The 17,486-nt window shown below is 32.7% G+C and overlaps 1 protein-coding gene across 1 annotated transcript; it reads left to right on the plus strand.

Annotated features, from left to right (window-relative positions):
- The first annotated feature begins 62 nt into the window (after positions 1-62).
- On the plus strand, positions 63-16,840 carry LOC148604074 (uncharacterized). Its single transcript, XM_088550065.1, has 16 exons — positions 63-457; positions 7,011-7,601; positions 8,199-8,222; positions 8,831-8,872; positions 9,835-9,948; positions 10,174-10,512; positions 11,053-11,424; positions 12,025-12,147; positions 12,347-12,454; positions 13,371-13,478; positions 13,880-13,954; positions 14,310-14,547; positions 14,817-14,902; positions 15,322-15,411; positions 15,592-15,871; positions 16,333-16,840. The coding sequence occupies exons 1-16, from the start codon at positions 266-268 to the stop codon at positions 16,626-16,628; spliced, it is 3,078 nt and encodes a 1,025-aa protein (XP_088406191.1). The 5' UTR covers positions 63-265; the 3' UTR covers positions 16,629-16,840.
- The last annotated feature ends 646 nt before the right edge of the window (positions 16,841-17,486 follow it).

Below are 17,486 nucleotides of genomic sequence, written 5' to 3' on the forward strand. Positions count from 1 at the left end.
ACTATAAAAAAATAATATAATGACAAAAGTTCACTTGTGATATTTACATGAATATTTATTTTTAGACCCAACAGAAGTGTCCCCTACGTCGTCCTCAGAATTCCCATGGATCTACATCGTCATAGCTATAGCTGTTATAATACTTATAGTAATAATAATACTGATTATATACTGCTGTCTGAAACGGAAGAGGAAGAAGAAACAACCGGACGAGGAATCCATAGCATCGTCTGTTGATGAAGGAGTCGTGGAGGATCAGAGTGTCATGGATGAAAAAGAAAAAGAAGAACAAACGGAAAGAGATGCACAAATACTTGAACAAGATGAAAAAGAGAAAGACAAAGAAAAAAGACGTAATTCCATTGATTCAGGGATTCAACAAGATGATAAAAAGATGGATGGACCAGGAGACAAAGATGAGAAAAAAGATGATGATCCAAATGATGAAGAAACAAAGGTATTAACTGTGAGTAGATTCTGTGTTTCAACTCTTTATTTTCTATTACTTTATTTATAGCTTATATTACAATATTTTGGTTTTAGATGAGAACTTAATTTATTTATTTATGAATTTTATTCTTAGTTCTTACTTTTTTGTAGTTTTGTTTCTTTTTTCTTTTCGTAGTGATTAATTTCTCGACAGTATTTATCCTTATATCAACATTCGGACACAATTTTAACAACGACAGAAAATAACAATAATTTCCTTGTGTTTTAAACTCTTTATAGAAGTGTAATTAACATATGACAAGGAACTCAAATATTCATGTGATTGATGTTCAATTTATTTTCTCGTCATACATATACTTTGTCTGTAGCTCCGAAATAATTTAATTTAATCTATAACAAGCTTTCTGACTGGCTAGTTCTCTTTAAGCAAACCATTTTAGGTTATTTTGTATAACCTGGCTTGGTACTATGACGTCATTAACGTCGATTGGTCTACACTCCGTGATTCAAATAACAAAATAATATTTTGATTACTCATCAATTATTTATATATCGACTGTCATCCATTAGAAATTATATCATAAGACATGTTTCACATTTTTTGAACAGGTTACAATCAATAACCAAGTTTGGGCCAATTTTCACTTCTAATAAACCGTTTCGCGGTTTATAGGTGTAAACTACCGCAAGTCAATTATTTTTTCGTATACCCTTTTGAAACATTCCTTAAATAACTTGTACAATATAAAATATGGTTTCATATATTTTAATTCACATTGATACGTGTGTATTTAGAAATGGTATGACAATATGTTCGTTTGGTTTTTTATTGTCAGATATTTAAAAATCACATGTTCGACGAAATGAACTCATGAAGGGAATCTTTGTATCTAAAAACCTTTTCCATAACTGCCACGTGTTGGTCTAAAACATATGAGAAATATGTTTTATTCATATTCACATCAAAGAGTAATCAAGAGAACCAAGGTTATAGCGGCAATCAAAAGAATGTAATCCAGGGACAAAGACCAGACATGGAAAACAGACATACACAACAAAGAACATAAAATAACTAAAATCATACGAGCAACTCGGACTCCAATAAAAACTGAGAGCATGGACCAGGTGCACCGGTAGGGTAAGCGTCCTCTGCTTTTCTAGAAACACCAGCCGAGTTGCTCATAAAAAGTCAAGTCCGGGGTAGACAAACGAGGAAAGGAAAACTATGACCCGTTGAATAAATCAGTTTTCATAGTGCTGATGGATACACCATAACGATCCACGAGTTCATGGTGACGACCATAAAACTTCTGTAGTGATGACTTCAATCTTGTAGCAACATAACCCTGTTCCAGAAGCCTATTTGTTAGAGTTCTAGCGCGATACAAAAAGTCTGAGTAGTTTCGGCAAGCTCGGGAATAAGGTATGAGTTGTGATATGAACACTCCATACGCAGGAGCCGAAGGAATGTTGCCACAGATGAAAGGAAAGTTGACAATTCTGAATGAAAAGTCATCACGTTTGTCGTAAAGTTTGGTCAATAGTTTCTCTTTACCATCGATTTCTAAGTGTAGGTCAAGATATGAGGCTGACTTCAAAGTGTCTGTAGTATCCTTTATCTCAAGTTCTTTTAGGTAGATGCGATGTATCAAATCCCCGAAATTAGGATTGTTTAAAGATAATACGTCATCTATATAGCGGAAACTGAATTTGAAGGATCTAGCTAAACAATATTCTTTCTTTCTGATCAGATCAGCTATAAAGTCAGCCTCATAAGAGTGAAGGAATAGGTCAGCTAGTAAAGGGGCACATTTTTTCCCATTGGAATGCCGACCGTTTGATGAAAAACACGTCCACCACACTGGACAAATTGTCGATTAAAAATTCCAGCATTTTGTAAACATCTTCCTCTGTATATTTGGGAGATGATTTGGAATTATTTCTTACAAAGTATGAGGAATCTCTACCAAGAACTATATATATTTGTATCTAGGTGTACCATCTTTTTTGGAAAAACAACGATGTATAATGTTTTTAAGTCGGGATTTTAACTGAGTATGGGGAATAGAAGTGTTGAAAAATCATAGGTTTTAATGCTATTATATTCAGGTAATAGTCTTGAACTGATTGCCTCCAAAAGATCTTTCGAAATTTTCAGAATCCACCTTGAATTAATACCACTACGGGAGTAACAAGTGTTGTGGTAGGACTATAGACCCTCTTTGACAGTTGTCAGTATAGAAGTTAAAAGTTTTGAAAGAGATTTGGTGGTACATTTTGCAGATCCAGCTATGAAACGTTGTTTGTATGGATTCTTGTGAAGTTTAGGAATCCAGTACATAGACGGTAAATCACAATCATCGTCCTTGGTAGAGAGACCAAAAGAGGATAGTACAGATTTATGGTTTTCCACAATCTCTTTTTTGGAAAGAGTGGTAGAAGTGTAGGTCTTATCACTGCTATTATTTTCTACGTCTACCTCTGATAATAAACATTGGATATAAAACGTTTTGCAGACAAAAACAATGTTGTTTTGGGCTTTGTCTGCTGGTACGACAACATACTTGTCATGTATAGTAGACAATGTTTTTGCTACATCGGGGTCTTTGAAAACTGATGTAGCCTTGGCACTCATTGAACTACTTAAAACTTTCATTCGTTTCAAAATTAAAGACCTCACGGCCTTCAACCACTCTGACAGAGAATCAATGTCTTCCTGTTCTCGTTTTACCCATTTTCTTGCATAGTCCTCGACGGCATCCATAAGAACTTTAAAGTTATAATTCCAATTTATGGAGCGTGGTTCACGGTACTTGAGACCATGAATAACGTAAATTGAAATGTGTTAAAAGTAGCCGTGTTAAGATGTCATTAACAGATGGAGAAATAAGTTAACATTTTGACAATAGTTGTCATTTCAATTTCATTTCATTTTCACTTTATTAGAATGTAGTGATATGATTTAATTTTTATTTATAAGTTTACCTGAAGTTTAAATCAGCAGTAACACGTTAAGCTGTTAAAACCATTACGTATATATGATCCAAGCTGCACAAATATGTGTTTAGCTGATAATAGTGAATTTCATAAGACTGGTCAATAAATGAATGGTTACAAATATTGACTATTTTTTATTTTACAAGGTAAACACTTATCATATTTGATTAAATATTGAATGCATTCTTCATACATAATAAGTACAATATTAGCTCAATTAATGACGACAGCGTCTTAATGCAAACATTATACAAACTACCATGAATGATACCGTTAACAATTTGTTTTATTATCGTGTTATCTGATTGAACGAACCAGAACGGTTCTAAGTATTATGACGATTCAACATTTTATATCAAATAAAATCATTTTTTATGACTTTTATATTTATCTATTATCATTTGTTGGTCAAGATAGTACTTCAGACTAAAGTGTAAATATGTATTTCAATACTTAAATAACTGAACTTTTCACATTCTTTAATATTTCCGTTCCTTTCATGTTTTTTGACCCAGTGTGGTTTTTATGATTAGTTGTAGTAAAGCAGTTGGCAAGAAAAGTCGAGTCTAAAACCATTACATTTATCATATGTGTATTTATCAATTTGTTTACAACTAATTTAAACAAAACTCCAGATCATTTGTTACGAGAGCATGTTTGTTATCTTGACCTACACTTAGAAATCGATGGAAAGGAAAACTATTAAGTAAACTTTACGACAAACGTGATTACTTTTCATTCAAAATTGTCAACTTTCCTTTCATCTGTGACAACATCCCTTCAGCACCAGCGTATGGAGAATTCATATTACCGCTATAACATTGGTTCCCTTGATTACTCTTATAAACCATTTCATTTAGAAAGAAGGAATAAAGACAGTATGATGCAAATGATAGTGATATCAATAAATTTTAATGACTTGATAATATTGGAGCGTTTTGTGTAGCATCTTATGTTTCATTTTTTAAACCAGACTATAGTATTTTTTTCCTCTAAATCTGAATGTTTGAAAGAAAATTAGAAAAGCAGTCCTAACACAAAAACAGGTTTCTTTACGGACATTAGGATTTTGGTGTCAATCTCATATATGTTTGAGTCAATCGAATTTCGAAGTAAAATGCAATGAAGGACTTTTCATTATCTCGAATCGTCATAGATTCAAACTAATTAACGGAATACATTTGGTAATAACAAGAAATCGATACGGAATAAACAAAAAATTTCCTCGTCCAGACATATTTATGCATATGAAAAATTAACTATATCAATCTTTGTGTTATACATTAATTGTTGGATTACTCGTCAATAGTCTCCACGGAAATATTCGAACTTTAACATCTTGAATAATTGAGAAATCTATTTCATAAAACGAACGCTGCGATTTGACGACTAGATTTAATCTTTCATATTCCAATATTGAACGATCTTAACATAATGGAAATCTCTTTAAACATGCTCATGTTTTCTTTGGCTTTTAAATCCACAAAATCGACCTTCAAATATCAACAAAATACAGAGAATGGAAAGTAAAGGGAATTGAAAAGATATATTATAATCGAGTGGTCCTATTGAAGCTGTAGACATGCTAGAAATACGAAATTACTTAACAACTAACCGATAAACACATATAGAAAACATGCTTAGAGTTTACAATGCCAGGCTTTGAGAATTTAAATAATGGCGGATAATAACAGCAATGAAACACAGGACGACGATGATGAAAATAGGAATCATTTACCAGAGGTATGTCCATTATTGAGGTTAATTAAGAGTTAATTGGGTTGAGAAAATTTAAAATTATTTATATTGATCCGACTTTTACCAACAAAGTTAAGTCAATTATGTAACTTACCTTTCTTAATTTCTGTGAGTATTTCAAAAAAAACAAGCCAGTGAAACGGGTGCCGGGGCAAATATAATTTAGAATAACATACAGAATCATTACATAATTACTTGACATGAAAAAAGTTTTCTGACCTTGCACATGATCAATTTACTAAACCACAAAATGTATTAGAATAAAAATGAGAATTTGCTTTAACCAACGGTATTTTGTACTGAGTGTTTCATGTCAAATTAGTAAATGTAAAATCTTGTATAGATATAGGGTCAAACAAATGTTGTTTAAATCAATGTGTACTAAAGATAACTGAATATCATTTTACTGTATGGTCTAAAACATATATAAAAATATTATTTAATTTAAAATGTAGATGGAATGTATAATTAGGTATTACATCCAAACCAAAGAGAAAGAATCGAAAGTTTCATACAGGGAAATGTTTTAGTGGTAACGTGTCTCAAAATGAATACTGAATGCTAAAGATTTGCAGAATCATCCATATGCATAAAAACAATTACTAATGGAACAGTTTGAAGTTTATTATTAAATATGAGATGTAAACTATACATTAATGACTGCATAGAGATATAAAAAACTTAATTCTTTAATTATACACAGCTATTGTAAAGCTGGGAGGTGTATTCAAGATAAAACATTAAAACACACCCTTGGTAACGTTTAAACCGATGGTTCAGAAGAAAATCGATATATTGCATTTACAGCCCATTTAAACACCATTTAGGCATTTAATTTAAATTGTCCAGAAAATGACAGGTAACTTATTTTCTATTGATACTTTTATGACTATTTAGAAGGAAAACCAAAAGTCTGTGTTATCAGGGGCTACTTTACTATGACCAAACATTGTCAAACAAGTTCAGCATAATCATGATAAAGTTACTGAATGAAATATAAAGTCCTTTTCTTGTTCTCTATTTATTTTGATAAAGAACGGTCGGAGGTAGTAAGGTTTAATTATTTCTTGAATTTTGTTCGTTCGAAGTTGAATGGGGACATTCATTTGTGTAACAACATTTAGTTTGTTCAATATTTATGGGAAATCTTTTGATTCGCAGTAATGGGGTAGGAATGATATTCATAAAACTGCATATGTATGTATGATAGTGCCAGTGATTTTTCAGTAACATCGGGAAACAAATTTGTAGAAAGTACATTTATGTTTTGTGTTGTAAATCTAGGTAAAAAGTATTTTCATTCGTCCTTACATGAATAAAACATCAGTTTAGGTTAATAACGTTATAAAACATTCACCAAATCAAATGTTTTGATTGAACGTTCGTCGAGTCGCAGTTTTGAAGTTCGATTTGTTGGTATTATTTGCTCGCAAGTGCTATGAAACCTGTTTCCGCATGTGTTGGGTCAAAAGGAGATCTAGATTAAAGAATTAAGGGAAGCACATGGTCACGAGCCTCTTCGAGTAACAATCATGAAAATAGATTTTTTGATCATAGTATCAACGTTCTTAATATTTGTCATTAAAAAGCTAGTTCAAACTGTTTTAATAACGGTTTCCACCTAAACATTTCACAATGAGCTATCAGTTTGCAGATGTGAGTACTTCCAAAGTATCCTTTTCTTATGCTAGATGCTAGTGACCAAAGTTTTTATACAGACATATCTGTTCTGTAATTTGAACCCTTATTATCCCAATTAAATTCATAAATCTGTTGAGTTTGTTTTCTTTTGGCAAATATTTCAGAAAGAGGATCGAACAGAAAATAAAGAAAAAACTGAAATTCAAAATAATGAAAAAGAACTAGAAAAAAATGAAAGCAACGAACAAGAGGAGACAAAGGTTGTCATTGTTCAACCAGTTAAAGAGACTAGTAAGGATGAAGAAGACAAGTCTGATTCCGAAACTCAAATAGAAAAAAAAGAGGAAAGTGACAATAATAGTGGTACTGAAAGTGATGAGGATATTGATGATGAAAATGACATTACTAATGATCAAAACCAACGTGATACTCACATCAACAATAGTACAGATAATGTAAGTCATAAATCAGTGAAGAGAAGCAAGGAAGAGATAGATGACAAAAAAGATGAACAGAAAGAGGAAAGTGGAGAGGAGAAACAAGGAACCAAGGATGTGAAAGATAAAGTGGAAAAAGAGAAAACAATTAACACAGAAGACACAGATGCAGAGGAAACTAAGACCACTAGAAGCGAAGAAGAGCCTGAAGAGCAGGTAGATGACAAACGGAAGAATGTCGATGAAAATGAAAATAAACAAGATGAAAATCATCCCATAATGCAGATCAAGAAAACAGACGAAATAGCCGTGAAAAGAGTAAACACACACGAACTTGTTTATCGTGCCCTGATTCATTATATCCATTTAACATGTCCTATGTGTGCTTACGACACATCTATGTATTGCTTACATCTTGTTACGTGTATTTTCTTTTGTTACAGATTTGCTAACACAGTAGACTTTGTTTGTAACTTAGCATATAACACTAATCAACTGTAGCATATAACTTTAATCAACTCAAGCATATAACACTAAACTGTAGCATATGGCACTAATCAACTGTAGCGTATAGCACTATCTAAAGTTAAAAAATGCATTATATGTTATGTTTTGTGTTGTAAAAGAGTTCATTTTTCTGTTTTTTTTTTAATTATATATCGTTGAATTTTAAATTCTTTCAGGATTTTTTTTGCAACAATAAAAAAGTATATACATATAAGCTCCCACTAATCAGAATTATTTCAGTGGAAAAAATCGATAATTTCAAACTATATTACTAAAAGTCTATATAACAGCTAATTATCATAAAATTTAACTTAAAGTAAAAAAGTTTCAATTTAAATTTAGATGTTTACAAGTTTCCTTATCAATATCCAACAAAATATTAATTCATTTTTTTCTAAATTCTTGCAGATAGAAGTTCAAGAAAAGGAAAAGGTAAACATTCATTAGTTTATATTATCTTAATCATATCTCATTCAATTATGTTTAGTCTTTTTCACGAGAAGTAATAATACCAAATTTCAGACGAGATGACGCCAACAATACTACAGTAAATTACATCAGACAACATAAAAGAATTACATAGTACACACAGAAAAAAAATCACCAAAAACCGGGGTAAACTTTGGTGTCATAGAATGCTTTATGCAAGACACCTGCCGATCTGCTTGGTGTGAATATCAAGTTCAGAGAAAGAGGAACACTATATTTGTCAGGTGAACGTCGTTTGACATGGGAACGGACGTATTCTGCCAATCATGTCATCGTGGTGACCATTTTTAAAATAATTTGGAATGCCCACGGCCACCAAAAATCGGTCAACCACATATCCCTGCTGTTATTGACCCTTTCGTAAGTTGCTATGCAATAGTGGTATCCATTTGTTTGACTTCTTTATTCCTGCGATCACAGATCGTATAAGTTGAAAAATTGTCGGACGGATACAAATAATTGAATATGGTGAAATTGTTTGTAAAACCTGCTTTACTCTAACCAAGTAAAAGGGATAAAAGATAAAAGATGATTACACTTATTTATTACAGGAAGATCAAGAAAATGAGGATACAGACAAAGACGATGACGAGGTCAGTTCATAATACCAAGACTCTGCTGATGTTATTTTAATACAGACAGCATATGACTATGCAAATGATAGAGGGGCAAATGATAATTATATACAGTTACCATTACTACGAAGAATTTTACCAAATGTATTTCATAAAATTTGTACACATGATATTTATAATTATGTTTTATTCTTTAGAGCAAGAAATGGTAACTTTGCTTAGTTTAAGAGTAGATGTCTTTCGTGTTTAATCGTCCATGACGTGTGCCGCTAGCGGTACCGGGCATTCTTACCCTTCCGGAGCACCTTGAGCCAGTCTTGTTGTTTTATAGTTCATATTGTTGGTGCTTTAGTTATACATCATGTTTCCCTTATCTTCAGTTTTTATCATGATATATTTTATTCGTTACATTGTGTATATATGTCGTCTTTGTCTCGTGTTTTCACGTTCAGACCATGTTTTTTTTTTCATTTTGGCGTTTTTGAATCACCCAGCTGCTGACTATTTTTTTGCCGATATCATGTTCAGGAATCGCTTTCATAATAAAACTTAGTACAAGTAAAACATCAGGCAGAATAGAAAAAGTTGTTACATTGTCAAGTTCCCACAAACGACATGATATAGAATCTGTTTATCATTCACTATATCCGTTGTTTTACATTTTATCGACTAACATGTAGATGGTTTCTTTTATTTCAACAATATTTCATGGAATGTTCATGTAAAAAAGGAATAACTAGGAACCACAAAATTATTTCCTCAGACATTAATCACGTATGTACATTAGTCAGCTATATTCGTACTATCTACTTTGACTGTGTAACTATTTCAACATTAGGGTGCAAATGTCAGGTGTATTTAAATAAAAGTATCTGTGAATGTTCAATTACATTTTGACGTTTTTATCTACTCACTACCTTTTGGCAGCTTTCTGAATTATTATCGCTTATAGTCAATACCTGTATGCTTTATACGAACAGGAACGTTCTGAAGGGTCTGCGAAATCACGGAGGTCCAGCAGGGGTTCATCTGACGCTAGTGAGATTGAGAGGAATTTACAGATGGTAGGAATGAAGAAACACAGTAAATATCAGGTAAGATAAACATGCACTCAATTGTGAACGAAGGACGAAGAATTTTAGAACATCTTGATTTCATTGCATATTTTGAACACAAAACCTAGCACAAAAATGTGTTGATTGTAATATTTTTGATTCAACATCAAAAACATTGAGTGAAGATACATTAGGTGTAATATTAGTCAATACACCAACTAAACACGTGTAGTATATGTAAACTGAACTATGTTCTATTTCAAGCCTCAGGGAGAGCTAAGCAAAGTTCTTGTTTCTCGTGAAATGGAAGAAAAGCGACGAATGTCTAAAGAAAAAGGTAAATGGAAAAAGATGAAACAACTATTCAAAGGTAAAACAAAGAAAGTAAAGGACTCAAATCGACAGAAAGACGACGGACGCGGTACACAGGATTTATTCGACGATGAGTTTTTCAACGGTAAAAATATTGTCCCGTTTATGCAACAGTACCAATATAAGAAACAGATGGACCATAGATTTGAGGAAGAACATGAAAGGGAGGAAGATCGACAGAAACGACGTCGAGATAAACAGGCCGATATGTACTCTGATTCTGAGGACGACGTAAGTTACATTTTATGTTGATACTTTATTACTTGTTTGGGCTAACTGCTTCAAACATATATTGCAACTGCATGCAATGTGAATAATAATATTATCCTCAATTGATGAAAATGTTAAGATTTTCATGCAAATTACACATGATTATGATATGGAATATAAAATATTGTTTACACATGGCTACCATGAGTTTCTTTTATGAATGTGTATCTGACCTTGTAAAGATTGAAATAGGAGGATGGTGTTCTAATGAGGGATTTAATTACTATGTTATTTACTTGTTTTATTTGTTATGTTTTCATGCTAATTTGCTTTAGAATGCCGCTTTAATCTATAATCTATGATCTTCTATGTTTTTGCTTGTATTAATTTGAGCTCATTTTTGTTTGTTATACTAAATGCTGTAGAATAGCCCGTAATGTTTTGATACAGACCACTATTTTTTTGTTTTTTTAATCAATTGAGCTTTGTTAACTCCAAAACATTACGAGGAAAATCTATTGTTGTTAAGTTAAATGACGTCAGTGAACATTTATTTTGAAGGACTTTGCTGGTATATTCAGCGAGAGCGACGAAGAAATAAATGAAGACGAAAAGACAAAAGAACAAAAAATGAACGAAGAAAATAAACGAATGAAAAATCTAAAAGAAGAAGACGGTATAACAGAGGAAGAGAAGAGACAAGCAAAACATTTGAAAAATAAGCAAGATAAAGATAAATTAGGGACAGAGGAAGCAGACGAAAGAAAACAAAAACAAAAAAGTGACGAAAATGCTAAAGATAGCGGTGTGGACAGTCCTGAGCTCAAAAAAGAGAATTCTGATTTAAATGAAAGTGAAAATGAAGAATATGATAAGTTTGAGATGATTGAACTTCCGCCTGGTTATATCAGGGATACAAACGGACAAATAATTGTAAGTTCTGAAGAATATTTACTCTTAAGACATGAATCATTGTGACTTTACCTGGTCTATTTGTTTCTTTACTTAATGTCGACTACCTTCCGATTACTTTTCTCTACAGATTTTGAAAAATTTTGTAATACTGTCTGTATTGCTATTCCTCTTTATAAGACATAATTTCATCCGTTGTTTCATCGACATTTTAATGAAAACGATGCTAATGTATGCATAACATACCCAAGAGTAATCACAGGAACCAAGATTCTAGGGGAATCGAAAGAATATAATCCAAAGACAGACCAGATACACACAACAAAGAACATCAAATATCAAAATTAATACGTGCAAAGTAACAAAAGTAAATGAGCAACTCGCACTCCGCTAAAAAATGGAAGCATGGACCAGTTGGACCGGTAAGATAATTGTCCTCTGCTTTTCTAGAAACACCCGCCGAGTCACTCATAAAAAGTCAAATCCAGGGTAGACGATAGAGGAAAGGAAAACAAGTCGCAAAATCATATAAAGCGAGCTACAGTTTCAATTTTTACAATTGTTCAAATTTATATGTCATTTCAAATTATTATTAACAAGTATTCATATTGATGATTTCAGCGTGTCGAGGACGGGGAGGTTGTCGACGATGAAGAACTGAAATCTATATTTAGATTAGCCAAACTTGGTGTTATATTCCATGTACCTAGATTAAAAAGAACATCTAATGGGCGGCCAACAGGCGTAAGTCAATTTAACTATATCGACTGGTATTATTATTCAATCAAAATGAATGCAAATTGGTTTCAATTAAAAAAAATGTGTTTCCCCTCGTGGTCTTTATATGCTGTTTCAAATAATAACACTGTTTGCTGTTAGTTAAACATTTATTTTATATGGTGTGGACAGTTTTTTTCTATTATTTTTGTTGTTATATTCGCAGGGTTATGTTACAGACCAATTCGGTCCAAAGAAAGAAAAGGATAAAACATTGAATGGAGACACCCGAACGGATCATTCTAAACCAAAACATCCCAGGTCTTCCAGAGCGGTAGGTTACAAGTAAACAAAGGACATCCCAAAATAAACGTAACGTAATAAATTAATCGAAAAATATAATCCCGAAATAAGTAACAGACAGGAGGACTCAGTCATGCATGTCAAAAATCCACTGCCGAATTCCCTTTTATTTCTATACTGACCTCATATCCAGTTCTAGATTTTCATTCAATTGTTGCACTTTTGAGATAAACAAATGTATAGATTGTTGATAAAATAAGGACTTTGCAAGAGTTATCGTTCTTGATTTGCTTTAATTTTGTTGATTTTAGTGCGAGATGAATATATGGTTTTCTCAAAAATACAGATTTGAACACAAAAAATACCATTGTTACATTAAAACAAAGCATCTAAAGACACACAAACAACATTGTGTGTTCGTTGGGTTTTTCTACACCATGAACCACTTCTACCATAGGCAGTGTATTACTTTTATACATGAACTGGTACTTAATACCGTAAAAAAAGACCACAGGTCACTGTAGTCTGCAATTAATATACATTAGATGCTGATTCTTTACAACGAATTCAAATAGTGACGGTTATTGCATAGACTCATCAATGGGAAAATTGTATACAAAGTTGAAAGTTCAAACCATGTATTTTATCAATGTTGTGGTCAGGATTACACTATATGGTATCGTGAAGTACTTACTGTACTGGTCATCGAACAGAGGATTGAAACATTGCTAACCATTGCTAAGCAAATGTTACACTTTGTAGAAGCAACGACAGTAACTAAATGTTCTTGAAATAATTACAAAACTTCTTCTAAGTTCTCAATTATAATTGATGTATTTTTAAGTCCTTGTACGACATAGTCAGTTCATATCGACTCTCAAAGTATACCTTAATAAATACAGTTAATGTACCAGTAGTGATATTAAGCGTTTTGTTTTTTTTTTCAGTCCGGTAGAAACGACCACCGAGATTTGTTTCAACAGAAATCTGTAGCTTTCGACATGAACGATGAATTTGCCGACATTTTGATGGACGATGACAAAAATGACACATTTGTAAGTTTCGGGATTATGCTAACTATACCTAAGTAATATATGTACATTTCATATTGGAAGAATTTTTAGTGAGAAAATTACATCGCTTTTCCCATTGACATTGTTGGAGTCAGTCGAAATATTAATGAATATAAATGTTACATTACTGACATTTTTTTCAATTAGCAGAAGAGGACAGGAACCCTTTTAGAAAGGAAATTTATCGGATTTTGGCAAAAGATTGTCTGAAAAATTCGTAAAAAAAACCGTCAAAATTAGAAAAGCCTGTTTTAAACCATGAAATGAATTGTCTTCTTTCCAGTGTATCTTGTTTCACGTCGAACTGTTTATATTGTAAAATATAGATGTAACATTACTCTTGTTAATTCCAATTAATATTTATGTAATTATGTTTTATCTAGAATGATAAAGATCCAAGTTTAGAAAACAGAGAACTACTAAAGAAGCGGCTGTTTAGATGTAAACGTAAACGTGGTGTAAGTACTTTATTGATTACAGGTATTCACATCTATTGATTGCAGTTATTCACATCTGTTTAATGTTAAATTTATATTTGATATTCACGCGTTTTATCCTTTTCAATCCATAAGCATTAGAAATTCCCTAACTGTTTGATGTACAAAACCCAAACAAATAAAGCAGTAGATAATGATCTGGAGGCATTTCGGTGTTCCTTGATGTTTTGTGCTTACATGGTAAAATTGATTGTGATGTAAGTATTTTTAAAAGTTATCCAATCTGTAATTTCTGTTTTGAACAACTTTATCATTTATAGTTAGACATCATAGCTTAAAATAATCATTTATAATTATACAAATATCTTATACAAAGCTTGACAACAGACTGTATCAGTCAGAAGATGGTCCTCCACGTGAGTTAAATGACCTGGTACGTGTAATACCTCAGGGACAAGGGCATAGGTACCAGTCCAATGGTCTTCCCTTGCCGGGGACGGTACTCTCAAGAAATGATAGCCTTAAGAACAAGTTTGACCCGGAACAACAACAAATGTACAGGGATGGTCTAGCTACAGACCGACGAATACTAGAACAATCACCATCCATGCAACGTACGTTCTAGATAATGTGATTCTAGTTTTTTCTTTATTTTTCAGCAAACACATCTTGTCGTATTTCAATATCTAAACACAAAGAATAATAACACTACAATCCGTAATCATTTTATCATATACTGAAGAACTTTAGCACAGGTTAGAGAAATTCAAAGTAAAGCATTAATTGTGTGTTTTTTTTTTATTATTGTGTCTCCGCATACAGTTAAAGTACATTGATTTATAATAAGTGATGTATGCGACTACATGTACAAATGTTTAAACAGGACGACCTGGTGCTCCCAAAGAAGCCTTTATGAATGGGGATGATACTGATGATTCAAGAGAGAGATTACAAAATGAAGAAAACGAGGTATACACACTTTAACAACTTGAGATATAACAGATGTAAGATAGTGACAATATGTTTATACTAAAAAATTATACACAATTCAACTCCGCACTTAAATATCAAGTACACTGCAAAGTGAAACACAGTTTTAAATATTAAGGAATGTCTAATGTACCACTAAATGGAAGCGAATATTATTCCATTACATGATATCACATCCAGAAAGAAACGTTGACGATTGGGAATCGATCGAAATATTATGGGTTATGGAGTCGTGAATTTGGAAAGAGGCAGAAAGTTGATTAAAATACATGTATGCTCAGTAAAAAGCTGAATGAAGTTGTCTAATTAAAGGATCAGTAAACAAAAATATGTTAAAACACGCATTATACATCTGGTTAACCTAATACTGAAGTTTAAGACTGATTCCTCTGTTCCAGGAACGCCAACGTAGACTAGGTTCTGGTGGTGTACACATTGGTAGTGATGATGAATTCTTCTTGGTCGGCAGTAGGCAAGAAAAACCAGAGGTGACTGTTTGACATTGTTAGATCTTAAAGTTTTCTCACAATATATACTTGAATTTCATATATTTATAAAGAAAATCTTCCATTTTGCAGACGTCACGTAAGTTTTTAAATAATTTGTCCTGCTCTTATATGACTTTATTATATCAAGTATTTAGACTATTAAAAGTATCTTTATTTCAGCCACTCTTCACCCACGTTCGACGCCCTGGGGAAGGTAATGGGAAGCCGACAGGATCATTTGACGGATTTTATATTAGTCACGATATGCGTCACGCTATGCCCTGGTCCCTCCTCAATAAAAATCCCGTCAGAGAGTCTTCTATATCAGACATTAACATAAACAGAAAAGGACCAAAATCTGCCGACGCCAAGCGTGATTTGGACGACAGGAGATTGAAAGAACTTCTAGAAGAACTATACACAGACAAGAAATACTTCGACCATGTTATTCACACCACAGGTACAGATAGTTGTAGTATTGGAAAGTCAAGTTTATCGTGTATTCTTCAGTCTTTTTATCGTATCATGGTGGCATAATTATTATCATATCCTATCGTGGTTCCTTGGACTGTACGTTTTTACTGTTGTCCTCCATTAGTAGATATTTATATAAAAAGAAAGGTAACAACAAAATTACCGAACTGATAAACTCTAGACAATAGTCAGTAGGTAACGCCAAAAAGGAAAGGTAGAAAGACATTTGTTTTGTAGTCTTTGTATGTAAATTTCATTAAACAAACATGATAATAAAACTGAACATTATTTTCACATGCAATTTTTACACTATACATGCCATCATAGTGAAATTTACGAGAACATTCTGCAACTTGCTACCGACTTTTGGTTAAGAGTCTCCTGTAACATAATAACATTTCCATTAAAATCTGACTGAAAGATTTCTATGTTATCCATTTATTTCAGATCCACTATTGGAACCTATCATCGATGAACGAGATCTGGCGACACATGGGAGAGACTTTTTATTAGAACGAGCAGAATACTGGGAGGAACGAGGTGTTAAGATACCCCGACCACCAATGACTGCTCTCGGACTGAGACTTTCTAGACAATTCACTACTATGCCAGATTCTGGCCGTGTTTCTAATATATCTTACGCCTCCACAGCTACTCCACAGCCGCACCCTTTCCAAGCTAGCGACTCTCAAGAACTTCAATCACCACAAGCCTTTGTAAATCGCGAAAATACTGTGCCTTGATCACGTGATCTTTGGCTTGTTTAAGTATTTATTGCTCAATGATTGTGCCTTGGAGGATATATATGGCGGTATATTTTCATATCGAGTTAACTTTACTTCCTGGAGTTAGGAGGAATCCACTGCGTGTGGTTATAAGAGCGATCTGTGATTTTGTTTTCAGCTTTTGTGATTTATTGTTATATTTATGAATTAAATCTATTTTTTATGTTTCATTTTTTATCAAGTTTTTTAACAACAATTGTATTTCTCGACAGAAATTTCAAATGGCATTTAAGTTTCACCATTACTTAAAAATGATAACCACATCAACAATAAAATTAACATTTTAATACTATGCACTTATTAAATGTAGTATTTCCAAAGATCACAAGGAAAATGCAGATTCATGATATTCATACGGAAAAGAAGCAGAAAAAGATTACCAATCAGCATTAACTTTTAGCATGTTAAGTATTCATGCATAGCCATGTTGTACAGTATGGTATGGGCCTTCGCCACTTTCGTGATAGGACAATACTAAAATTCAAATCATTTCATCTTCATTTTGAGACTTTTTAATGTTGAAATCGTTTTTGTAAAAATACAAATATGGAAAATCTGATCATAAAGAGATACAAAATGTATGAAAAGGCTACATTATTCAAAGATAGCCAACTCTGACAACTATATGCCAACGAGCAAACGTAGGCCTAACTGATGTGTGCTGTCTGGGACGAAGAGAAGTGGCCATGACTTGACAGCTTTTCATTTCCCCCCTAAGCATAACAATGAACAAAACAAGCCTTTTAAATATTTCATGCATGCAACTCACAAGAAATCAACTTTTTACACCATATTTATGTTCTTGATCAAAACTCC

The sequence above is a fragment of the Perna viridis genome, chromosome 10 (genome assembly GCF_037379345.1).
Source record: "Perna viridis isolate PV_CMFRI_1.1 ecotype Kerala chromosome 10, ASM3737934v1, whole genome shotgun sequence".
NCBI classification, from domain to species: domain Eukaryota; kingdom Metazoa; phylum Mollusca; class Bivalvia; order Mytilida; family Mytilidae; genus Perna; species Perna viridis.

Coding starts and splice junctions, on each gene's coding strand:
- LOC148604074 (XM_088550065.1), top strand. CDS start 266: ATGGATGAAAAAGAAAAAGAAGAACAAACGGAAAGAGATGCACAAATA. Junction 9,949..10,173: donor AGAAACACAGTAAATATCAG/GTAAGATAAACA, acceptor TTCTATTTCAAG/CCTCAGGGAGAGCTAAGCAA. Junction 15,412..15,591: donor GTAGGCAAGAAAAACCAGAG/GTGACTGTTTGA, acceptor TCTTTATTTCAG/CCACTCTTCACCCACGTTCG.